The sequence below is a fragment of the Phyllobates terribilis genome, unplaced genomic scaffold (assembly GCF_046119375.1).
Source record: "Phyllobates terribilis strain yellow unplaced genomic scaffold, ASM4611937v1 Scaffold_500__1_contigs__length_1315687, whole genome shotgun sequence".
In the NCBI taxonomy this organism is placed as follows: Eukaryota; Metazoa; Chordata; class Amphibia; order Anura; family Dendrobatidae; genus Phyllobates; species Phyllobates terribilis.
This window is the reverse complement of record NW_027363260.1, coordinates 213,509-240,428: the sequence shown is the minus strand read 5'-3', so window position 1 is coordinate 240,428 and position 26,920 is coordinate 213,509. Positions and strand designations below refer to the sequence as shown.

Below are 26,920 nucleotides of genomic sequence, written 5' to 3'. Positions count from 1 at the left end.
TACCCCTTTTAGCGTTTGTTCACACATAATGTTGTGGCTTTTTTTTTTTCGCCTTTTATAATTGGGAGGGCCCTGACTTATACATTTTGTAGGTTCGTCTGTCATACATCATCTTTAGTTCGCTATTCCCCAGCACTTTACAAGCTCAGCTAGAAAGTATCAGTATGTATGTAGATATTTGACCTGAGAGGCCTCAGGTGGCTCTGTAACATGCGTTTTGGAGGGACAGCTATTACTTAGACATTTGGGCGGTCCCTCCATCATTGACACTCAGATAGTGGAATACACATTCCATAGCAGTTTACAATATGTTCATTGTAGCATTGGGCTTGACCCTCCTCCTCCACCACCATGTGAGACTCGGGCCCTAAATTCAAATGTTCAGATCGCCTGCAGTAAGCAGGAAAGCTGAGTTTTGTGAGAGCCCTTGTGTGGCCCTCTAACAAACATTTTGAAGTGCCCTCCTCTAGAACTTTTGGAGTTGCCTCTTGTGTACACTTGAGAGTGCCCTCACTTATTCATACTGTAGGGCCCTCATTATTATTTAACTAATTTAAGGGCAGAGACTACAGAGAAAATGGCCAAGATACATGGAGTACTAGAAGGTAGCAGTGAGTGCGGACTACGACCCTCAGGTATGGCTGAACTCAGTGAACCGTAAAAATAAAACTGCACTAGTCAACTCGATGACAAGCTCAAATATATCACTTATGCAAGTCACTGGACAAAGTATTTATGGTGCCCCCCCTCCAGGATGGGTTGGTGAAGCTTCTTAGAGATTGGCTTAGAGATTTTGATTGTCAATATTCCCCAGATTATATAGCAGGAGAAGACTTCTTGATACTGTACTACTTGGTCCAGTAGAATGTGCATCGTATTTCCAAAAATTACTCCTGGGGCTGGGGGCTGTGTCATAGGTGCAGGAAGATTGCATGACAAGGGCCTCCCTTGACAAACATTATCTACGATGGAGTATTGTAGTAGTTGTGATCCTCAATTTAAGTTTTCAGAGGGCCATCAGTCGGTCATCAACAATCAGTGTAAATTTCTATTGAATATGTATCCCCTATCTCACAATGTGACACAACCTGTGAGAAGGGCCTCCAATGACAAATATTAGTTTGGTAGGACTACTGTACATTCCAGATTTGTCCACTGCACAATGTGCATATGGTTTGTGAAAATTAGGCCTATTGGCTAAGTCATGGTTGACGCAGGAAGCCACCATCCCAAGGGCCTCCAATCACAAATAGTAGTTAGGCTGGAGTATGAATACTGTCCTGGTTTGTCCACGGCACAATGTACATAGGATTTGTAAAAATTAGCCCTATTGGCTGTGTCACGGTTGACTCATTATTTTGGCTGTGCCTTTGACAGCTAGCTTGGCTTGTGCCATCAACATCTGAAAATCTGTCAACAAAACCCAAAATGCCAAAAAAGCCTGTTGTTAAGGGACGTGGACGTGGTGTTGTCAGTGGTGCGCGAGAAGCCACTCAGTCTGTGTCAGGTCAGAAGAAGCTTGATGCATCCACAATGTTCCTGGAAAAAGTTCCCGGTCTGGAACGTAAACATGTGTGGAAGCCACAAGAGCGAGAGCAGATTCTGTCTTGGATAGCAGACAAGGCCTCTACGCATTTGTCAAGCAGCACCAAAACTTCCGCGACCACACAGTCTACTGTGGATACACAGAAGGCTGGCCCTTCCAATCCTGAAGCTGGTTCTCCTTCCTCCCACCATTATCAGTCACAGGAGACATATGACCCCAAGCTTGGCCACTCCGAGGATCTGTTTGGTACGTATCCTTTGGTTAGACCTGGCCTATCACCATGCAGCATTGAAGAGGGACAAGAGGTGGCGGCGTGCGTTGATGCTCAAGTATTTTAGGACCTACAACCAGAAGAAAGCCACTTGGAGGAACGTCATTTACTGTCTCCAGAGGTGGAGGCTGATGATGATGAGACACAGTTGCCATCAGGTCAGCCTACAATATCAACTGGGAAGGAGGATGAGATAGAAGACGAGGTGGTCGATGATGAGTCCACTGATCCGACCTGGACCGTTGGCAGCAACACAGAGGAAGATGGACCAACACAGGCACCAAGGGGTCGTGGTTTGCCCAGAGTAAAAACTGGGTCAACTGTTCCCAAGAGCACCCCCGCTGTGCGCCAAGTCAGGGCAAGAGGGCGTTCAGCTGCTGTGTGGAATTTTTTTTTCTGAAAGTCCTTCAGAGAAAAACATTGTTGTCTGTAGCATCTGCAATACCAAGTTGAGCAGAGGCCAGGGCAAAGGCAACCTGAGCACAAAGAGTATGAGAAACCACATGGCAGCCAAGCAGCCGAGTAGGTGGGCGGAACACCAAGGTACCAAATCTGCGTCTGCGGGTCAAACCAATAATAATAATACTCTTTATTTATATAGCAACAACCTATTCCGCAGCGCTTTACAATTCAGAGGTTCATATTCAACAGTCATAAGTAACATAGCTAAAGATAATATAATAATTAAAGGAAAAATAATGATGACCCTGCTCATAGGAGCTTACGATCTACAATGAGGTGGGGGGTGACACAAAGGACAGGGACTTATTTACAATGATGGTCCAGTCATCTTGAGGGGATGAGGGATAGACAAAGGTTGCATAAGCTGATCACCAGCCAGTATCTGTAGTGCTTTTGGGTTCCGTGGAAACTTATGCCATGTCGCCTGGGCTATGTCCTTCAGAATCTGCTGTTCAAGAAGCAGGCGCTCATACCTCCTGCCCACAAGCTGCGGTTGCTCACACGCAACAAACATCAACCACATCCACTTCCTTGTTCCAGCAAAGTGTCCAATTGTCCGTGCCTGAGAGCTTGGAAAGAATGCGTAAATGCCCAGCCACGCACCCACAGGTACAAATACTAAACTCGCACATTGCCAAATTGCTAGCTATGGAGATGTTGGGCTTGTGGGAACACAGTCTTCCATGATCTCTTGGCTGTGGCTGCCCCACGATACAGTGTTCCCAGCCGCCACTATTTTGCCCGATGTGCCGTCCCTGCGTTACACAAGCACGTGTTAAACAATCTGAACCATGCTCTCACCAACACCGTAACCGGGAAGGTCCACCTAATAACAGACACCTGGACAAATTGTCGTGTACAGGGATGATACATTTCTGTCATGCCACACTGGGGGAACCTGGTGGAGGGTGGGACAAAGGCGCAAACTGGAACATCACACATCCCACCCACGCTAAGAATAGCGGTTCCAACTTCTGTCAGGGTCTCCACCTATTCAAATTCCACTTCCTCTCTCCCCTTCTCCTAATCCTCTGCTGAATTATTCTCCCCATCACTGCCAAGCTGGGACCTGTGCAGTAGTGCATCGGCAAAGTGGCAAGACGCTCTGCTGAAGCTGATCTGTTTAGGTCAGAAAGCACACACTGCAACAGAGCTGCGGCAAGCTGTAAAACAACAGACCAATCAGTGGCCTCCGGTCGTCTGCGATAATGGGCGTAACCTGGTGGCGGCTTTAAAGATCGGCAAGCCGGTACACGTGCCATGCATGGCTCACGTGCTGGACATAGTTGTTCAGAAATTTCTGAAAACTTTCCGTGACTTCCTGTACCTACTTGAGAAGGTGAGCCATATTAGCGCCCATTTCCGCCATTCCTCTACTGCTTTTGCAGTGCTGCATAAGCGCTTGAATTTGCCAAGTCACCGACTCATTTGTGGCCTGCCCACGCGGTGGAACTCCACCTATCTTACGTTTGCGAGGATTAGTGAACAGCAGAGGGCAGTAGCTGAATACCAGCTTCAGCATGCCGGTCAGACTGAGAGTCAGCCACCACACATAACATCTGTTGAGTGGGTGTGGATCGCTGACATTTGTGAGGTTGTTGAGAACTTTGAGTACTGCACCAGCCTTGTGAGCAGCGATCAGGCTATTATCAGCGTAACCATCCCGCTACTGTGTCTCTTGAAACAATCACTGCATAATCTCAAAGAGAAAGCTTTAAGTGCCCAGAATGTTGATATGGAGCCAGATTTCCCAATGGGTGATACTACCCAGCCCAGCCAATATTCTGAGGCAACATTGGGTGAAGAGGGGGAGGATGAGGAGGGAGAGGACTTGTTTTTCTGTGCTACCGAGGGGTAATGCTACAGAGGTGACACCCAACCCAAGCTTCATGTCTGCCCAGCCTGGATGGGCTGGAGAGGAGGAGGTGGTGGAGGAGGAGGAGGCGAGTCAGCGTGAGGAGAGGGTGGGTACTGTTTCTACTGTTGGGGACACAGAACATTTGCCTTTTTGCAGCTTGACCCACATGGCACAGTTCATGTATAAGTATCTGTGGCAAGACCCTCGCGTGATACACATTTTATCCAACAGTAATAATAATAATAATAATTTTTATTTATATAGACCAGCACAACAGTAAAGGCTATCTGTGCCTGTAACAATGCCAAGGAGGAATAAGTTGCAGAACATGGTCAAGGGTTACTTTTAAGTGACCATCCGTGCGTCCTTTCTGACACTTCAGTTCCCTTTAATTATTGGGTGTCTAAGCTAAACACTTGGCCGACCTCTCCTTATATGCCTTGGAGGTGCTGGCCTGCCCGGCTGCTAGTGTGGTGTCTGACCGTGTTTTCAGTGCCGCTGGGGCAATCATCACTGATAGGCGCACACGCCTCTCCACGGAGAATGCAGACAGACTTACTCTGATTAAATTCAACAAGGACTGGATATCTCCACAGTTTGTAATCCCTCCAGATGAGAGCAAGCCAAACTAAATTCACCAAAAATGCAGATTCATGCTACTGCTGTTAACGTCAACCCCTTCCCATAAGAACCCGTTTCCTTGCTTCGTCAACCATGACTCAGCCCATAGGGCTAATTTTTACAAACTCTATGCAGATTCTGCAGTGGACAAACCAGGACAGTATTCCTACTCCAGCCTAACTACTATTTGTGATTGGAGGCCCTTGGGATGACGGCTTCCTGCGTCAACCATGATTCAGCCCATAGGGCTAATTTTTACAAACCCTATGCAGAATGTGCAGTGGACAAACCAGGACAGTATTCCTACTCCAGCCTAACTACTATTTGTGATTGGTGGCCCTTGGGATGGTGGCTTCCAAAATAGTGGTTAAAATGGCCTGGTGCGTGCTTTGTAGCAGGCGGTAGGAAAAGTTTGGACTACTGCTTTGTGTAGGGCACAAAATGCCTTTTTAAGTGGACTAATATGGACAGAAGGCAGGCTGACACCCCAAAATAGCGGTTAAAATGGGCTGGTGCATGCTTCTTTTGTAGCAGGCAGTAGGAAATGTTTGGACTACTGCTTTGCGTAGGGCACCAAACACCTTTTTAAGTGGACTAATGTGGACTGCAGAAGCCAGGCTCTGACCCCTAAAACAGCAGGGAAAATAGACCGGTGCTAAAAAAAAAGGCAGCACAAAATGCTAGTTCTGTGTGTGCTGGAAAAATATTGCTTTGCCTCTGACAAGAGCTGTTTTAAGATGGACACTGAAAGAACACTAGCTAATACACTCCCTACCTAATACACAATCGCTCCCTCCTTGTACTCTGATTTTGTTGTGTGCCTTCAGCTCTGAAAAGAGCTATTTTTGGTGGTATTATGGAGCTAGTGAGCGGCTCCTTTAAACACAAAACTAGTATACACTCCAGGTAGCCCTTAAAAGGGCTTTTGTTTTATCAAGAGGCCTAAACACTCTCCCTAGCAGCTCAGCGATCTTACCATAGGCTATTACAATGCAGGCTCCAGATCCAATGTGCACAAAATGGCGGCGGCAAGGCTTAAATAGACCCCATGACGCTGGGCAGCCAGCCAATCACAGTAATGCCACAACCAAGATGTCTGCGGCATTACTGTGATTGGTTAAGAAGCCCAGCATGTTTAGTGGCAGCAGAGAAGGCGCCAAAACTGCAGGGCGGGACATCCGAATATAGCGAGGCGAGTACACAAATACTCGCAGAATAACGAGTAACCCGAATACCGTACTATCAGGGTGAAAAGCGAATATTAACAAATACACTCGCTCGTTACTAGTGGTTACTACTCACCTGGGTAGTCAGTTTTGGGTGGAAGAGAATGTTGTGGTCTAGAGGCAAAATGGTGATCACACGATTGTGATACGGCCGGACTCCACCACTGATAAAGCAGCCACAGCCGGTGACTGAGAAGAATCTATGACTTCTCTGCATTTAGTGGTCAGTACTCACCTGGGTAGTCATATGTAGGAATCTCCTCTTTACACCGCTCATCACCCCTCACATATGTCTCTGTAGTATTAATATGGGTCAGATCTTCACCCTGAAACAAATATTGTAAAAGTCACAAACAGATGAGAAGTCACATCTATGATCAACTCTAATCCTGCCATCTCCACCGTTCTCATTACACAAATAGAAAACACATAATACTGGTGGATAAAACAAGACTGAACACAAGACCTTCACAGCCATCTACACATCATAGGGGAGATCTCATGACACCTTCTCTCCATCTACCTGATGATCCTGAGGAACATTGGGATCTTCTTGTTTACAGTCATGTTGAAGAAGAGGACGGGGACATCTGTCTGGTGTTGTCCTCTTACTGGATAGATCTGGAGGAAACACATACAGGGACTGAATTAATTCTTTACATACAGATAATTATAGGCCGTGTGTATTTAGTCCTGTCTCTTACCTGGAGATGTGAGGGGCTGGGGAACCTCCATCATGATGTCTTTGTACAAATCTTTGTGTCCTTCTAAATACTCCCACTCCTCCATGGAGAAATAGACAGCGACATCCTGACATCTTATAGGAACCTGACACATACAATGATACAGTCATCCCCCCGATCCCTTCATAGCGCTACTGTATAATGTCCCAGCATTCCCAGCAGTGTCACCTCTCCAGTCAGCAGCTCAATCATCTTGTAGGTGAGTTCTAGGATCTTCTGGTCATTGATGTCCTCATGTATCAGGGGGTGAGATGGAGCCCCGGTGATTGGGCTCTGTGGTCTTCCCCATCCCTCAGACACAGGGGCCTGACAGCGCCCACTAGAGGTCTTCTTCACTATTGTGTAATGCTGGTTATGGAGAGACAAATTATTAAATCTCACTACAGACATTTCCAAGGTCCTCACTTCTCAAGTTCTGTCCATCTGTAACTCCCATAGATAAGAATGAGGTAATGTGACGTCATCAGAATCTCTCACCTCTCCAGTAAGTCGGAAGAGGATCTCTAGGGTGAGGTGTAATATCCTCTCCGCCATCTTGTCTCTGTCCATATCCATCTTTGATGGGTCCATAAGGAAAATTCTCTTAAATAGAAGATCTTCACTGAGAGCATCCGATATTGTAGGGACCTGAATGAGAAGATGATTAGCCAACGTAACATCATAAAAATACTGTGTAATTACACAATTACTGGAGATAATAAGGGAAAACATATGAGGAGATATATCATTTTACAGTATTTAGTTTTCTTCTTTACATCTAGTAATAAAACCTATATATTTTAGGCCACAGACAACAAGCAGTTTCTTCCTTGGAGTCTGTAGCTGAACTCGTTTCTCAAAGACTCATCTTCCATAATGCTAATTCTCGTCTCATTTACCGACACTGCAGTCGGCATTAGCAATACTGCAGGAGATATTCATTACACGTGACATGAGAAATAATTACTTCATGAATAGGACGACATCTTCATCTTCTACTATGGCTGTAGAAAGATATTTGGCTAGAGTGCTTCACTGACTACATCTCCACCAGTCGTCTATATGAATGTTTCCCGTCTTCCCCGGACTGTAATCTTCTATCTCGTTAGATCTCATGTCTGATTCACACACAGAAGTTTGAGGCTTTCACACATGGTAAGGTTTTTAATATTATACAGAGTAGGATTATCTCGAATGGGTGCACCTTGCTATGGTGGGATAGCTTTCATGCTATTTTTGATCAAAAACAGTGTCGATAAGAACCCTAATTTATTTAAATGCACTTTTGCTTTTTATTTATTTATTTACAGTAGGGTTTATGATAATTTTTCTTTATAGTTTTTTTCTGATTTATGGCCATAGTAAACATGCGTCTATGTGCTGCATGGATACCAATTTAAACCAAGCTCAAAATCTGTGTTTTTTCACGGGCACCATAGTGGCCGTATGGGCCGACGCTATGGATGATACACCCCCCAACTATCCAACTATCATTTGGTAAAAATCTCATAGGTCCTGGATTCATTAGTACCTGCACCAAGAATGGGGCTAAGTGAGTATTTATTAAAGGGAATCCACTTCAACGACTACCCCACGGCTGATTAAAGGGAATCTGTCACTCGGGACTTATCTAACCTCTAATATGGGCATATAGGTGATATAAATGTGAATCTATACTTACCTGTATACCTCATATTAGAGGTCTGTTTGCTGTGAAAAGGCTTTTTATTCAGTGAAGATTCCGATGCTTGCGGGCCGGGAAGAAATGCCCTTTGACGTGTAGTCACCATGTCCAGGTCCCGCGCACTTCACTTCTTACGGAAGGCACAGTGGTACTGTGTACTAGGCAATCATAGTGCTGCAGGGATCTTGTGCACAGGCACTGGCAAGTCATGGTGACTTCCCGGCGCCTGGGCACAAGATCCCTTCAGTACTATAACTGCTTAGTACACAGTACAAGTTCGTCACTACCGTAAAAAGCGCTCAGTCGCGGGATCTGGACATGGTGACTGCACGTCACAGGGCACTGTGACGTGCAGGGGAGGTGGGAAATATTTTAATTAACACAGTAGGCGAGGATTTCTTCCCGTCCCTCGGCCAGCAAGCATTGGAATCTTCACTGAATAATAAAAAGCCATTTCACAGCAAAAGAAATTCTAATATGAGGCATAGATGTATAGATCCACATAGCTATCACCTGTATGCCCATAGTAGAGGTCAGATAAGTCCCAGGGGGTGATAGATTCCCTTTAATCAGCCGTGGGGTAGTCATAAAACCAGATATGTATCAAGGCATTGTAAGGTGGCTAATGGTTGCGTAGTCAATGGGAGGTATGTGTCACAGAGATGGCTAGTCTCTGTGATGTAACCCGGAGTGTTTTTCTAGGGCACATAAGCACTAAGAGGATCGTTTGGTGCACCTGGGAGCCGGGTTACGGGTAACTAGGAAAGAATGGGTGAGTCCAGCTACCCACATACCTCACCTCTTGTGTGGTTAACAGCCTATAAAATGAAGGGTGTTGTTTGGCACATGGTCTGTGTGTTTGGAGGGAGAAGGCCTACTGTGTATGTTTGTCTTGAGACCAAGCCAGGACACTGGACGCTACCCCAGCTTGTGTGCCACACAGGCCTGGCTGAGCAGAGACCTGCTAAGGACATTTACTTTGTTTGCCTGATCTAAAGGCTATTTGCTTTTATGCTTGGCTTCTGGGTTTATGAAGCCATAAACCCACATGAACTTTTAATGGAACATGCTTCCTGTTTTCCTCCCGTCGCATCCAAGTGAGTAAAACCCCTACAATATGTATAAAGGAAAGGGTATGGTACTCAGAGAATGTTTCAATAATCCACCTCAACGCAATTCCCCAACAGGTTCATTAGGAGGCTTGATAGAGGGATAATAATTGATGATGTTCAGCATAGTGTGCCTAATAGCCAGGTGTCCATGTTTAAATATCCCACTTCATCCAAAACCCCTCCCAGACTAGGAGGCTCATTCCCATTCCTAGAGGTGAATTGTCACAGGATATACAGAATGGAGTCTATCTACAATAAAGTACTGCACCTACGCTACTTCTCATGAGCTAGAGGTTCGATAATGTCAATCCCTTAGTGTGCATGTCCGGAAGTGACATGCTTTACACTGAAACGCCAGATAAACTGATTGTCGCCGCGCCACTCGTACCTATGACTGCGCATGGCCGTAGTTATAATTCCACACCGGAGCGCACGAGGGATCATTGTCCGCGATTGCGCATGCCCAGATGTCTGCGCTCCACACCGGAGCACATATGGTATTGGATTGCATTCCACCAAATGAAAAATCCTATCTCTGAGATCAGCGTCATGGGAGACTAAAAACAAGTATTGCACATCCTCCCATCATGTAATAGGCATGTAAATCTACTTTATCACTACAGAAAATATGGAATGGTGGCGTGGGGAGCAATGAATATTCATGCTCCTTAATAGCAGCACACAGTGTAGCCGCGCTGCGGCTCCTGCTACTGCCGGAATCGCCTGTGCCGCTGTTAAAGGGCATGAATATTCAACCTCTCTCCACGCCCATGGGTGTGGGGAGGGGTGAATATTCATGCCCTTTAATGAGCGGGCACACGAGATAGCCGGCAGCAGCAGGAGCCGTAGGGCGGCTCCGCTGTGTGCCGGCTATGAAGGAGAATGAAGTCACTGCTCCCCGCGCACACAGTCCCAGCGTGGGGAGCAATGACTTCCAGCAGCTCATCTCTCCTTGTGAGCCGCGCATGGCAGTGATGTCATGCGCGGCTCACATGTAGAGATCAGTGTGAGCAGACAGGACGCAGCGCTGGAGGAGAGAAGAGAGGTGAGTAGGAGTGTTTATTTTTTTTTTTATGTGCAGCATGATGGGGATTAGGGGGACCATGCATGCTAGGATAAAGAATGAAGGGTGCCATGCATACTAGGATAGGGATTAGGGGTGCCATGCATACCAGGATAGGGATGAGGGGTGCCATGCATACCAGGATAGGGATGAGGGGTGCCATGCATAACAGGATAGGGATGAGGGGTGCCATGCATACCAGGACAGAGATGAGCGGTGCCATGCATACCAGGATAGGGATGAGGGGTGCCATGCATACCAGGACAGGGATGAGGGGTGCCATGCATACCAGGATAGGGATGAGGTGTGCCATGCATACCAGGATGGAGGGGTTCCATGCATACCAGAATGGAGGGATGCCAGGCATACCAGGATGAGGATGGGGACCACGTATAAAAGGAAGGGGGGCGGCACATATATCAGAATATGGGATATTGTCAGAATTGGGGGACAATACCCCTATACCAGTGTCAGCAGAAGACCCCCTCCCCCTTAAAAGTGCATCATGACCACATTTTTTGCTTAATTTTTTTTTTATTTTCCTCCTCTAAAACCTAGGTGTTTCTTATTGTCCGGTGCGTCTTATAGTCCGAAAAATACGGTACTTTCCTTTTTGAGGATACATCTATTAGATCACCTCCTCTCACATTGGGTTTAACTATCTCATTGATACAAAAGGAGATGTCTCCGGTTTCACCTCAATGTACACTGTTCATGTGTCTCATTAATGGGGTATCCCGAACATGGAGTATTTCGCCCAAATGCCCTCCATCCTCCTCCTATGCTCCCTCTTGGTCATGCATACATAATCTAGGGGACAGGTGCATGTGGCCATATCTAAAAGTCCTGAGGTTTTACAGTTGGAATAATCCCTCTGGAAAAAGATTTTACCTGTAGAGGAACTCGAGAAAGATTTACATGGTCTCATCCAATTACATGTACAACTTTCTCCACATCTAAAGGTCAGGAACTCTCCCGCCGACCGTAGCTGTATGCGCTGAGCCAGGGCACCGCAAAACCTTTCAAATACCGCCGGATCCTGGGGGAAAGTCTCCTGACGTCCCGGGGAGCGTTCCTGGAAAGCAAGACTGCCGCAATGACCCGCACCAGGCAGCGGGATCCCGACCCTGGAAGAGGAGGTAGGGGCCAAGATGGTGCCGTGGCTCAGGAGGAGGCGGCCAGAGAGAACACAGCATGCTCCAGGAGGATGTCGGCTGCTGCACGCCTGGAGAAGTTTGCGAGGGTGGAAGCAAGTGACAATAAAGCTGGACTCTCAGAGTGGGAGGCTGGGGCAGATAATGACATGGAGGATCAGCAGAGTACAATAGGTACAGTGAACTGTGAGGCTGATGGCTCTGGAGATGATGAGCAGGACAAAAATGTGGAGTCTGATGTTGATCCTGATGTGGGAGAACCCACTTTGAGGCTGCGTGCCCACGATGCGTTTTTCATGCGTTTCTGCTGCGGAATTTCCGCAGCGGAAACGCATCAAAAACGCATGGTAATCCGCACCCCATGGTCCCCAATGGCATTCCGCAATGTCAATGCACATGCTGCAGATTTTTCCGCAGCGATTCTGCAGCGCAAATAAATCCGCAGCATATTCATTAATTTTGCGGAAGTGCAGCGGAAGCGCCGCCATTGACTTGCATTGAGACGCATATAATGCGCGTCTGTACATTTGTACAAGCGGATTATATGCGGTTCTCATCCAGATCTGGGTACCATTGTACCTGTAAAAAAAAGAATAAAATAATAAATAAAGTTTATATTCACCTGTCCGGCGGCCCCTGCAGCGCTTACCTTCCAGGACCTGAGATGACGTCGCGGTCATGTGACCGCAGGCTGTCTCGCGAGATGCCGGCAACCCGGAAGAAGCTAGGACGAGCGCGACAGCACACGCGGCGTGGGATCGGGGGTAAGTATAGCTTTATTTTTTTATTTTTACGGTCACACTGTATAAATCCATGCCTTTTGCATGGATTTATACAGTGTGACCTAGTTGTCAAGCACTTTCCAAGTGATGCTATCGCCTGGAAAGTGCTTGTCAGTCCGCATGCGGAAACACATGTGTTAACGCATGTGGGTACGCAAGTGAATCCGCATGTATTCCGCATGTATTCTGCAGGAAAAACGCATGCACAATCTGCATGCGTTTTTTCTGCCAGGGAGATGCAGAAATGCTGCAGAAATTTTCTGCATCGTGGGCACATAGCCTGAAAGATGTGTTTACTGTGGTGTCGTATTGCAAACAAACGCTTACTAAGCTGTCAAAGCAGGTTACTGGTGTGCAAGCAGAAATTACTAATATTAAAGCTGCCATGCAGAAAGCCAATGTCCACACAGGAGAGGTGGAGGAAAGAGTGAGCACAGCTGAAGACACTATAATATCTGTGCAAGCTGCTCAAAAAAAGCAGGACAAGCTGTTAACTGATGTTATTGCTAAAAATGACGACTTGGAAAACAGGTCGAGACATAATAATGTCAGGATAGTGGGGGTCCCGGAAAAAGCAGAAGGATCAAACCGTACAGAATTTTTTGAGAATTTGCTGTTGGAAAAATTTTGAGCTGATAAACTGTCGAAGGTCTTTGTTGTAGAGCGAGCTCATAGAGTCCCACTGAGACCCCAGCCTCCAGGAACAGCCCCCCGAGCCATGCTTGCTTCTGTAATAAGACAGTCAGACGTGGTAAAGGGATTTCGGTATGGAATGGTTGAGGAGAAGATAGCGCTGTACGCAGATGATATTTTATTATTCTTACAGGACCCTCAGGCATCATTACATGGTGCAATAGCTATCATCAATAGATTTGGTCTGTTATCTGGGTTACAAATTAATTGGGATAAATCTCATATTATGGAAATAGATACTTTGGATGGCTTAGATGTTGAACACGTAGAACGTACACAACTTAGATTAGTACGAGAGTTTAAATATCTTGGAATTACAATAACACTACCAGTAAAGGAGTACCTTCAGTTGAATGTATACCCGATAATTGGGAAATTAAAAGATAAAGCATCTACGTGGAGAAAAATGCGCCTCTCGGTGGTGTAACGCACCAATCTTCTTAAAATGGTGATGATGCCAAAATTGCTATATGTTTTACATAACTCCCCTGTGTGGATTCCTTGGTCGGTGTTCCAGCGTATTAATTCAATATTTAGGGATCTGCTTTGGAGTGGAGGAAAACCCAGGATTAAGCTGGAGACTCTCCAGAGGTCGAAAGAAGAGGGGGGTCTCGCCTTACCAACCCCGTGGATATACTTTTTGGCAGCACAGTCCCAACATATTAGAGGGTGGGCGCTGAAAGGGACTATTCAGGCGGTTTTGGAAGCTCATCCTAAAAAAAGTCCATTGGTGGTGGGCCTAGAGTCGGGATTTTTTGGGAAGAAAGGCAGGTCATACCCGACCTGTGGCCTAGTCCATAAACTGTGGACGAGGGTGAAGAGGATTAGTCATATGTAGGAATCTCCTCTTTACACCGCTCATCGCCCCTCACATATGTCTCTGTAGTATTAACCCCTGCTGTATTAGTATGCACAAATTGCATCCCCCCGTTCAGTGAGGGCTGCTGCACTGAGCCCGCACTGAACCGAGCACATGTCAGCTGATTCTTACAGCTGACATGTGCCCACAACAGCCGCGTGTGGAATCGCGATCCACCCGCGGCTGTTAACATGTTAAATGCCGCTGTCAATCTCCGACAGCGGCATTTAACGCGGCGCTTCCGGGAAGCGTGTCCTAAGCCCCGCCCATCGGCGACCCCGTCACGTGACTGCGGGTCACCGATGGGTGCGCATGACAACCCAGGGTCTGCAGCAGACGCCTGTGGTTGTCATGAGCTGGTCGCTAAGAGCGCCACCAAGTGGCCGGCGCTCATAGCACAGGACCAATTCTGCTATATGCAGGGGATCTCCTGATCCCTGTATGTAGCAGAGGCGATCGGATAGTTGCTGCTTCTAGTCTCCTATGGAGACTATTGAAGCAAGCAAAGAGTGAAAAAAAAAAGTTTTTAAAAATATAAAAAAAATTTAAAAAATATAAAAGTTTAAATCAACCCCCTTTCGCCCCATTCAAAATAAAATATATAAAAAAAAACCCCTACATAGACATATTTGGTATCGCCGCGTTCAGAATCGCCCGATCTATCAATCTAAAAAAAGAATTAATTAGATCGGTAAACGGCGTAACGAGAAAAAAATTCTAAATGCCAGAATTACGTCTTTTGGTCGCCGCAAAATTGCAATAAAATGCAATAACGGGTGATCAAAACATCGGATCTACCCCAAAATGTTATCAATAAAAACGTCAGCCCGGCGACCAAAAAATAAGCCCTCACCCAGCCCCAGATCCCGAAAAATGGAGACGCTACAGGTCTTAGAAAATGGAGCTATTTTTTTTTTTTTTTTTACCAAATTTTTGATTTTTTTTTCACCACTTAAATATAAAAGAACCTATACATGTTTGGTGTCTACGAACTCGTAATGACCTGGAGAATAAGAACAGCAGGTCAGTTTTAGCATTCAGTGAACGTGGTAAAAAAAATAAAAAACAACTGTGGTATTGCACTTTTTTTGCAATTTTACCGCACTTGGAATTTTTTTCCCCTTTGCCCGTACACGATATGGTAAAACTAGTAATGGCGTTGAAAAGTACAACTCGTCCCGCAAAAAATAAGCCCTCACATGGCCATATTGACCAAAAAATAAAAACGCTATGGCTCTGGGAACAAGGGGAGCAAAAAACGAAAAAAGCAAAAACGGAAAATGCTCTGGTTCTTAAGGGGTTAATATGGGTCAGATCTTCACCCTGAAACAAATATTGTAAAAGTCACAGACAGATGGAGAAGTCACATCGATGATCAGCTCTAATCCTGCCATCTCCACCGTTCTCATTACACAAGTATAAAACATATAATACTGGTGGATAAAACAAAACTGAACACAAGCCCTTCACAGCCATCTACACATCATAGGGGAGATCTCATGACACCTTCTCTCCATCTACCTGATGATTCTGAGGAACATTGGGATCTTCTTCTTTACAGTCCTGTAGAAGAAGAGGATGGGGACATCTCTCTGGTGTTGTCCTCTTACTGGATAGATCTGGAGGAAACACATACAGGGACTGAATTAATTCTTTACATACAGATAATTATAGGCCGTGTGTATTTAGTCCTGTCTATTACCTGGTGATGTGAGGAGCTGGGGAACCTCCATCATGACGTCCTTGTACACATCTTTGTGTCCTTCTAAATACTCCCACTCCTCCATGGAGAAATAGACAGCGACATCCTGACACCTTATAGGAACCTGACACATACAATGATACCGTCATCTCCCCGATCCCTTCATAGCATTACTGTATAATGTCCCAGCATTCCCAGCAGTGTCACCTCTCCAGTCAGCAGCTCAATCATCTTGTAGGCGAGTTCTAGGATCTTCTGATCATTGATGTCCTCATGTATCAGGGGGTGAGGTGGAGGCCCCGTGATTAATCTCTGGTTATGGAGAGACACATTAATAAATCTCACTACAGACATTTCCAGAGTCCTCACCTCTTCAGTTCTGTCCATCCGTTATTCCCATAGATAAGAATGATGTAATGTGACGCCATCAGAATCTCTCACCTCGCCAGTAAGCCGGAAGAGGATCTCTAGGGTGAGGTGTAATATCCTCTCCACCATCTTGTCCATCATTTTCCTGGATAAATCAGGAAAATGTTCTTATATAGACGACTTTCACTGAGAGGATCCGGTATTTTAGAGAACTGAATGAGAAAAAGATAAGCTGATGGATAAGACCATTTTTCTGCAAACGATGATGCGGAATCCAAAATGTACCACGAGTACCCTTCATCCCTTAATCTAGTGTTCAGATCTATTGCCTGTATATTAAAATCTGTGACATTCGAGCAGTACCTTCTCAACTGTAATATTTGGCCCTTGAGTTTTCCTCTTTTTATGGGGATGGGGGTGGTGGTTATCCCACTTCAATAGTTTATTAGTGCTTGAAGGTTTATGGTGGATGAGTGTCCCTATGGTCCCATTACAATCATTCTTCATCAGTACATACAGGAAAGGCAACTGGTAATAATTGGTGTTGGTCTGCTCCTTTAAACAAAATGTACTTTTCAGGTTATATCCTCAGTACTCTCACTTTTCTTCCCTTCTTTTGAGGCCCACACAGTCAGACTCTACCGGCCCTTCTCCCTGCCAGTGGCGGTTGTGTATCGCCCTCCGGGCCCCGCCCGTCAGTTTGTGGATCACTTTGCCACTTGGCTTCCAAACTTTCTATCCTATGACATCCCCACCCTCATCATGGGAGACTTTAACATCCCAATTGGCGATTCCCTCTACCTATCTGCCGCTCATCTTTTATCGCTAACTTCCTCCTTCGGCCTTTCACAGCTTACTAATTCTCCTACACTAAAAGATGGAAATACTCTTTGACCTGATCTTCGCCCAGCTCTGTTCAATACATGACATTACTAACTCTCCTCTTCCGCTCTCTGATCACAACCTTCTCTCATTCTCTGTCAAGAACTGTCACCCTGCTCAAGACCCCCCACTTTCCACACTTATAGAAATATACATGCCATTAACACCCAGAAATTTATGAAAACGTTGCAATGATCATTGGCCCCAATCTCCTCCCTCTCATGCCCTGACTCTGCACTGAAGCATAACAAAATATTGCAATGCGCCCTGGATGAAGGTGCACCTCCTACACAGAGAACAACTAGGCACAGACGGCGACAACCCTGGAACACGCTGCAAACACATTTTTTCCAGTGGTGCTCCAGGTGTGCCGAACGGCTGTGGACAAAATCTTGTCTGGCCGAAGATTTCCTCCATTATAAATTTATGCTTAAAACCTATAACTCCGCCCTTCACCTCTCCAAACAAACCTACTTTAACAACCTCATCATCTCATGGTCCAATAATCCTAAACACCTGTTTGACACTTTTCACTCTCTCCTTAATCAATCCGCACAGGCCCCAACCACCGACCTCAGCACTGAAGATCTCGCCAATTATTTCAAAGAAAAAATTGACCATATCCGACAGGAAAATTTTTTCTCAATCCCCAAATGTTATGCATGCTCCTCCCTCCCACATTGCATCTTGCTCATTTTCTGACTTCAAACCAGTCACGGAAGAAGAAGTGACAAGGCTACTTGCTTCCTCTCGCTCTACCACCTGCACCAGTGACCCTATTCCTTCACATCTCCTTCAGTCCCTTTCTCCAGCTGCCACCACTCACCTAACTAATTTTCAAAATTTTAATTTTTATGCCCTTAAATCAGAGATATATGTTACACAAAATAGTTAATAAATAAAATTTCCCACATGTCTACTTTACATCAGCGCAATTTTGGAACCAAATTTTTTTTCTAGTAAGCAGCTATAAGGGTTAAAAGTTGACCAGCAATTTCTCATTTTTACAACAAAATTTACAAAACCATTTTTTTTAGGGACCACATCACATTTCAAGTGACTTTGAAGGGCCTTTATGACAGAAAATACCCAAGAGTGACACCATTCTAAAAACTGCACCCCTCAAGGTGCTCAAAACCACATTCAAGAAGTTTATTAACCCTTCAGGTTCTTCACAGGAATTTTTGGAATGTGGAAGAAAAAAATTAACATTTAACTTTTTTCACTTTTTTTTTGTTTTCGCAGGGGTAACAGGAAAAAATGGACCCCAAAATTGGTTGTGCAATTTCCCCTGAGCACGCAGATACCCCATATGTGAGGAAAAAACACTGTTTGAGCGCACAGCAGGGCTCGGAAGGGAAGGAGCGCCATTAGACTTTTTGATTGTAAAATTTGCTTGAATAATTAGCGGACGCCATGTGAAGTTTGGAGAGCCCCTGATGTGCCTAAACAGTGGAAATCCCCCACAAGTGAACCCATTTTGGAAACTAGACCCCTTAGGGAACCTATCTAGATGTATGGTGATCAACTTGAACACCCAGGTGCTTCACAGAAGTTTATAACATTGAACCGTAAAAATAAAATGTTCACATTTTTTCAGCAAAAATGTTTTTCAGCTCCCAATTTTGCATTTTCATAAGGGTAACAAGAGAAATTGCACTATGCAATTTGTTGTGCAATTTCTCCTGAGTAAGCAGATACCCCATATGTGCGGGAAAACCACTGTTTGGGCATGCGGCAGGATTCAGAAGGAGAGGAGCGCTATTTGACTTTTTGAATGTAAAATTTGCTTGAATAATTAGCGGACGCCATGTTGTGTTTGGAGAGCCCCTGATGTGCCTAAACAGTGGAAACCCCCCACAAGTGACACCATTTTGGAAACTAGACACCTCAGGGAACTTATCTAGATGTGTGGTGAGCACCCTGAACCCCCAAGTGTTTTACAGAAGTTTATAACATGGAGCCGTGAAAATAAAAAAATCAAACTTTTACCACAAAAATTATGTTTTAGCCCCAATTTTTTATTTTCACAAGGGTAAGAGGGGAAAATGGACCCCAAAAATTGTTGTGCAATTTTTCCTGAGTACGCCAATACCCCATATGTGGAGAAAATACAGTGTTTGGGCACACGGCAGAGTTCAGAAGGGAAGGAGCACTGTGTGACTTTTTGAACGCAAAATTGGCTGGAATCGAGAGCGGATGCCATGTCGCGTTTGGAGAGCCCCTGATGTGCCTACGTAGTGGAAACCCCCCACAAGTGACCCCATTTTGGAAACTACACACCTCAAGGATTTTATCAAGGGGTATAGTGAACATTTTGAACCCAGAGGAACGACACAGAATTTGATAACATTAGGTCATCATATTCAATAAGTTGTCATTAGTCTTGAGTGCAAGTGCTCGCTATTTGCGTTTGCATAGGGTGCTCAGATATGCACCATGTATCGCGGGTGCTCGAGTGACATGCTCGTGTCCCCGCCCCGCATGCTTCACGGTTATTAGACACCCAAAAAAAAACATGCGGGGATCGCTGGTGCATGGCAGGCAATCACCGCAAGGTTTTTTTGGCTGTATAACAGCTGCAAAACATTTGGGGTGGAGACTCAAGCATGTCACTCGAGCACCCGCTATACTCAGTGCATACCCGAGCACACGATGCAAACTCAAGTAGCGAGCACTTGCGTTCAACATTAGTCACCATATCGTCATTTTTTTTTTCTCTACTTCTGAAAAAATCCCAACCCCAACCCCAACCATAGCCCAACCCTAACTCTAGCCTAACCCTAGCCCAACCCTAACCCTAGCCCAACCCCAACCCTAACCCTAGAGTTTATTTTTTATGCCGTTCCTCGTGCGGTATAAGTGATTAGACGACTTTATTCTTCAGGTCGGTGCAATTACAGTGATGCCAGATTCATATCGGGTTTTTATGACTGACAGCTGTCACACACTAAAAGACACATTTTTTTGCAGACTAGTTTTTACATCGCCATATTTTGAGAGCTATAATTTTTCCATATTTTGGCCGACAGTCATGTGATGGCTTGTTTTTTGCGGGACAAGTTGACATTTTTATTGGTACCATTTTTGGACACGTGACATTTTTTGATCGCTTTCTATTCTGATTTTTAGAAGGGAGAATGAACAAAAACCAACAATTCAGGAATTGTTTTTTTGAGGTTTTTTTTAATGCTGTTCTGCATGTGGTAAAATTGATAAGGTAGCTTTATTCTTTGGGTCAGTACGTTTACAGCAGTACTACATTTATATATTTTTTTATATTTTGGCGCTTTTACACAAGAAAACTATTTTATAGAAAAAAGAATTGTTTTTGCATCGCTTTATTCTGAGAGCTATAACTTTTTTATTTTTCGGCCGTTGGAGCTGCATGGTGGCTTGTTTTTTGAGGGATAAGATGACGTTTTCAGCGGTACCATTGTTATTTACATTCGTCTTTTTGATCGCGTTTTATTCCATTTTTCATTTGGCGGTATGATGATAAAGCATCGTTTTATGTTTTGTTTTTTTTGGTTTTTTTTATCGTGTTCACTAAAGGGGTTAACTAGCAGGACAGTTTTATAGGTCAGGTCATTCCGGACGCGGCGATACCAAATATGTGTACTTTTATTGGTTTATTTTTTTTTTTCATAAGATTATTTATTTATGGGTACAATATATATATATATATTTTTTTTTTCTTTTTTTTTTCTGACATTTTTATTACTTTTACACATTGTCCCACTATGGGACTTTCACTTTTTGCAGCCTGATCGGCTGCATGACATAGAGAGCAGCAGCTCCCCATGCCATGCAGCCTGTCAGCGCTGCACAGGGAAAAGTTACTTTGGTCGTGCACTGTGCATGACCAAAGCAACTTCATGCCTCCTGGTGTCCCGGATGTTGTCATGATGACGTCGGGTCACCATGGGAACATCCGGGACCGGACTCAGATGCCGCTGGATGCCGGCAGAGAAGGCAAGTATCGCGCTTACCTCCTCTTGCCACCGGAATGCTGCGATTGATTTTGATCGCATTTTGGGGGTTAATGTGCCGGGAGCGGTGCGGGACTGCTCCCTGCACATAGCACTGGGTGTCAGCTGTAACAATCAGCTGACACTCGGCGGCGATCTCGCCCGCACCGCTTGTGTGCGGACGAAATCGCCAGGGTGTATTAATACGTATCAGGCCCATAAGGCCCAGGGCACAGATACGTACTAATACGCCCTGGGTCATAAAGGGGTTACACACGCCAGCATACATCCATGACTTAAAAAAACATCCCTCGACCAGAACTGTGCTGCTAACTACAGACCTGTTTCCAATCTTCCCTTTATCTCTAAACTCCTGGAATGACTGGTCCACTCCTGTCTAATACACAATCTCTCAGATAACTCCCTTCTTGACCCTTTACAATCTGGTTTCCGCTCGTTACATTCTACTGAAACTGCACTCACTAAAATGTCTAATGATCTAACAGCCAAATCTAATGGTCACTAGTCACTGGTGATTCTCCTGAATCTCTCTGCAGCATTCAACACTGTGGATCTACCTCTCTGCCTGCTCCTTCACTGTGTCTTTTGCTGGCTCCTCTTCCTCTCCCCTTCCCCTTATTGTCGGGGTTCCTCAAGGATCAGTACTAGGCCCCCTTCTTTTCTCCTTATATACAGCTCCTATTGGACAAACAATCGGTAGATTCGGTTTTTAGTACCATCTCTATGCTGATGACACCCAATTATACACCTCTTCTCCGGACATCACCCCTGCATTATTACAAAATACCAGTGATTGTCTTTCAGCTGTCTCTAACACTATTTCCTCCCTCTATCTAAAATTTAATCTGTCAAAAACTGAACTACTCATATTTCCTCCCTCCACTAACCTACCTGTGCCCGATATTGCCATTTCTGTTTGTGGCTCCATCATTACTCCCCAGCAAAATGCCCACTGTCTTGGGGTCATACTTGATTCAGATCTTTCCTTCACTCCTCACATCAAATCACTCGCTCGATCGTGTCATCTACACCTCCAAAACATCTCTAGAATCAGAAATTTTCTTACTTTTGACTCTGTAAAAACTCTTACTGTAGCTCTTACTCATTCTCGTCTAGACTATTGCAACTCTTTACTTATCGGTCTCCCTCTTTCTAAACTTTCCCCTCTCCAATCCGTCCTGAACGCAGCAGCCAGGATCATATTCCTCACCAACCGATACACCGATGCCTCTTCCCTGTGCCAGTCATTGCACTGATTGCCCATCCAATACAGAGTTCAATATAAACTTATTGCTCTTACCCACAAAGCTCTTGACGATTCAGCACCGCCCTACATCACCTCCCTCGTCTCAGTCTACCACCCTACCCGTGCACTCCATTCTGCTAATGACTTAAAACTAAAATCCTCCTCCAAACCTCTCACTCCCGTCTCCAAGATTTCTCGCATGCTGCACCAATTCTTTGGAATGCACTACCCAGGACAATTTGATTAATTCCCAATACTCACAGTTTTAAGCGTGCCGTAAAAACCCATTTCTTTAGATTGGCCTATCACCTCAACACACTTATCTAACTGTCCCAGTTTGGCCCATATTTAAATTTTCTTCAAAATCATGCTCATACCATCCATGCACTGAATAGCCTCTGCCTGTACTGTACACATACTGGCTGGGGACCAGTTCATGTAGTGTTATGTACTTACCCTATTTAGTATATTAAGGCAGTATTATACAATATATGTACATTTTACCTTTTGTGTCTCCCCTATTTCCTTATAGACTGTAAGCTTGTGAGCAGGGCCCTCACTCCTTTTAATATCTGAGTTATGCTTATTCTGTAAAGTCTGTATTGTCTGTATAAGTCCCCCCCTAAATTGTAAAATGCTGCGGAATGTGTTGTCGCTTTAAAAATAAAAATTATTATTATAAGAAATTCAGATGTAAATCTAAGGCCCACTCTATTGATGTTGAGTTCCCCGACAAATTAAAAAGATTGTTCACTCGTCCCTGACCAGGTGATAAAAATGTAGTCAATATATTTGTACCATACCCCAATATATGGCTGCCATCACTTATGATCATCCCTGAATATTGTGGATTCCTCCCACCAGTCCAGGGATAAGTTAGCATATGAGGGGGCACAGAGGCTCCCCATCGCAGTACCGCTGAGCTGGTGGAAATACTTCCTGTCAAAAAGAAAGAAGTTATGAGTAAGAATGAATTTTAGAAGATCCTCCATGAAGTCATTATGTCTGCTACACTGTATTGATCTCGATTTCAAGAAATGTCTTTCTCCTCTGATACCATCCTCATGCGGTATATTACTGTACAAAGCCTCGATATCTAGTAAGGCCTGCTCCCCTACATGCATGTATACATGCTCGAGGGTCTACATCAGGGGTCTCAAACTCGGCTGGGTATATGGGCCGCACATGGAAAAAAATTGAATTTGGGGGGCCGCATTCTTTGTTGAATGTGACATTTTTAGTGATACCATTTTTTCCGTGTTTATTTTTTTATGGCTTGGGTCGTTATGGATGTGGCGATAATAAACGTGCACTTTTTTGTGTTTACTTTAGTTTACATTTAAAACAGCATTTTTAGTGCCCAATATTTTTTCATGCTTTATTTTTATTTTTTTGATTTTTACAATTTTGTTTCCCCCAATTGGCCACATTCAGTAATATTGTCTTACAATTAGCATCATATAGTAATAATGGCAAACATCTTGTAGTAATGTTCCCCATCCAGGTCCCCATCCTGTGGCTATGTGCCTCATCCAGGTCCCCATCTTGTGGCTATGTGCCCCATCCAGGTCACCATCTTGTGGCTATGTGCCCCATCCAGGTCCCCATCTTGTGGCTATGTGCCCCATCCAGGTCCCCATCCTGTGGCTATGTGCCCCATCCAGGTCCCCATCCTGTGGCTATGTGCCCCATCCAGGTCCCCATCTTGTGGCTATGTGCCCCATCCAGGTCCCCATCTTGTGGCTATGTGCCCCATCCAGGTCCCCATCTTGTGGCTATGTGCCCCATCCAGGTCCCCTCTTGTGGCTATGTGCCCCATCCAGGTCCCCTCTTGTGGCTATGTGCCCCATCCCGGTCCCCATGTTGTGGCTCTGTGCCCCCTGTGCTGTTCTTCACACACATAAAAAAAAAAAAAAAAAAGATGATTCTCACCTGTCCTCCGTTCCCTCGGCGGCCTTCCTGCAGATGTGGCCCGCAGGCACCACAGAGTCAGACCCCTTGACGATCCCGACCTGGTCCAGGAGGAGCCGCCGACAGCAGCGCTGCATTGCCGCACAGAGACTGTCTCCCAGCACAGCAGTTTCAATGTCAGCCGCCGGCCAATCAGAGGCCAGCAGCTGATATCTGCGTGTCGGCGCAGCGAGTATGACGTCATTGCCATATGCAGATGTCAGCTGCTGGCCTCTGATTGGCCGGCGGCTGGCATTGAAAATGCAGTGCTGGGAGACAGTCTCTGTGTGGCAATGCTGCGCTGCTGTCGGCGGCTCCTCCTGGACCAGGTCGGGATCGTCAAGGGGTCTGTGCCTGCGGGCCGCATAAAGCAGCCTCAGGGGCCGCATGCGGCCCGCGGGCCGCGTGTTTGAGACCCCTGGTCTACATGTAGGGGAGCAGGCAAAGGGAAAACCATTTTCCAGAGGGATTATTCCAACTGCAGGACCTCAGGTGATACTGGGGGGACATTATACTGTGTGGGGGCCTCATACATACTGCATAAGGGGCATAATGGGGGCATTACACTGTGTGGGGCCATCATACATCCTGCATAAGGGGGGCATTACACTGTGTGGGGCATTATACATACTGTATAAGGGGCATAATGGGGGCATTACACTGTGTGGAGGCATCATACATACTGCATAAGGGGCATAATGGGGGCATTACACTGTGTGGGGCATCATATATACTGCATAAGAGGGGCATTACACTGTGTGGGGGGATCATACATACTTTATAAGGGGCATATTGGGAGCATTACACTGTGAGGGGGGCATCATACATACTGCATAAGGGGAATAATGGGGGCATTACACTGTGTGGGGGCATCATACATACTGCATAAGGGGCATAATGGGGGCATCATACATCCTGCATAAGGGGCATAATGGGGGCATTACACTGTGGGGGGCATCATACATCCTGCATAAGGGGCATAATGGGGGCATTACACTGTGTGGGGGCATCATACATCCTGCATAAGGGGCATAATGGGGGCATTACACTGTGTGGGGGCATCATACATCCTGTATAAGGGGCATAATGGGGGCATTACACTGTGTGGGGGCATCATACATCCTGCATAAGGGGCATAATGGGGGTATTACACTGTGTGGGAGCATCATACATCCTGCATAAGGGGCATAATGGGGGCATTACACTGTGTGGGGGCATCATACATCCTGCATAAGGGGCATTACACTGTGTGGGGGGCATCATACATCCTGCATAAGGGGCATAATGGGGGCATTACACTGTGGGGGGCATCATACATACTGCATAAGGGGCATAATGGGGGCATTACACTGTGTGGGGCATCATATATACTGCATAAGAGGGGCATTACACTGTGTGGGGGGATCATACATACTTTATAAGGGGCATATTGGGAGCATTACACTGTGAGGGGGGCATCATACATACTGCATAAGGGGAATAATGGGGGCATTACACTGTGTGGGGGCATCATACATACTGCATAAGGGGCATAATGGGGGCATCATACATCCTGCATAAGGGGCATAATGGGGGCATTACACTGTGGGGGGCATCATACATCCTGCATAAGGGGCATAATGGGGGCATTACACTGTGTGGGGGCATCATACATCCTGCATAAGGGGCATAATGGGGGCATTACACTGTGTGGGGGCATCATACATCCTGTATAAGGGGCATAATGGGGGCATTACACTGTGTGGGGGCATCATACATCCTGCATAAGGGGCATAATGGGGGTATTACACTGTGTGGGAGCATCATACATCCTGCATAAGGGGCATAATGGGGGCATTACACTGTGTGGGGGCATCATACATCCTGCATAAGGGGCATTACACTGTGTGGGGGGCATCATACATCCTGCATAAGGGGCATAATGGGGGCATTACACTGTGGGGGGCATCATACATCCTGCATAAGGGGCATAATGGGGGCATTACACTGTGGGGGGCATCATACATACTGTATAAGGGGCATAATGGGGGCTTTACACTGTGTGGGGGCATCATACATCCTGCATAAGGGGCATAATGGGGGCATTACACTGTGTGGGGTCATCATACATCCTGCATAAGGGGCATAATGGGGGCATTACACTGTGTGGGGGCATCATACATCCTGTATAGGGGCATAATGGGGGCATTACACTATGGGGCCAGTAAAGGGGTCCTGTACTATGAGAACAATACGTTTCCTCCCTTCCTGTCTCCATAGTTGGGTCGTATGTATCTATTACAGGAAACAGAACAAAAACCTTATGATTCTTATAAAGGGGCAACACAAGACCCCAAAAGAGTCTCCGTGCTGAAGGGGTTAATGCCCCCTGCGCCCAGTAATGGGGTCTCCACATACCTCCACCTGCAGAGCCGCCACCACATATATGGCTGCTCTGTGCGCCCAGGAGCTGTGATGAGGTCACAGGAGGGGAGGAGTCAGGGGTCACATGATCAGGGGCCTCAGTGGATGCAGGACTCTGCTGTGCTGGTTGTCATGGTGCTGGATGAGCTGAAGTTTATGTGTGGGGTCACGAGGGGTTTACAGTGTGGATGTAGCAGAGCCGTGTGTGTACGAGGTGTACGGAGCAGAGCCGCGCGTGTACTAGGTGTACGGAGCGGAGCCGCGTGTGTACGAGGTGTACGGAGCGGAGCCGCATGTGTACGAGGTGTACGGAGCAGAGCCGC

The 26,920-nt window shown here is 45.8% G+C and overlaps 1 protein-coding gene across 1 annotated transcript in view; it reads right to left on the bottom strand.

Annotated features, from left to right (window-relative positions):
• LOC141230952 (uncharacterized) overlaps nt 1-26,658 on the bottom strand; it is a 38,697-nt gene extending 12,039 nt beyond the window's left edge. Inside the window, exons 1-11 of the mRNA XM_073667653.1 lie at nt 26,592-26,658; nt 23,048-23,183; nt 16,197-16,269; nt 15,963-16,067; nt 15,756-15,879; nt 15,575-15,672; nt 7,205-7,354; nt 6,896-7,075; nt 6,689-6,812; nt 6,508-6,605; nt 6,220-6,310 (exon numbers count right to left, since the gene is read on the bottom strand). Coding sequence (XP_073523754.1) covers nt 6,220-6,310; nt 6,508-6,605; nt 6,689-6,812; nt 6,896-7,075; nt 7,205-7,354; nt 15,575-15,672; nt 15,756-15,879; nt 15,963-16,067; nt 16,197-16,269; nt 23,048-23,127 — 1,123 coding nt within the window. The 5' untranslated portion in view covers nt 23,128-23,183; nt 26,592-26,658. The remainder of the gene's footprint in view (nt 1-6,219; nt 6,311-6,507; nt 6,606-6,688; nt 6,813-6,895; nt 7,076-7,204; nt 7,355-15,574; nt 15,673-15,755; nt 15,880-15,962; nt 16,068-16,196; nt 16,270-23,047; nt 23,184-26,591) is intronic.
• Between the last annotated feature and the right edge of the window lie 262 nt (nt 26,659-26,920).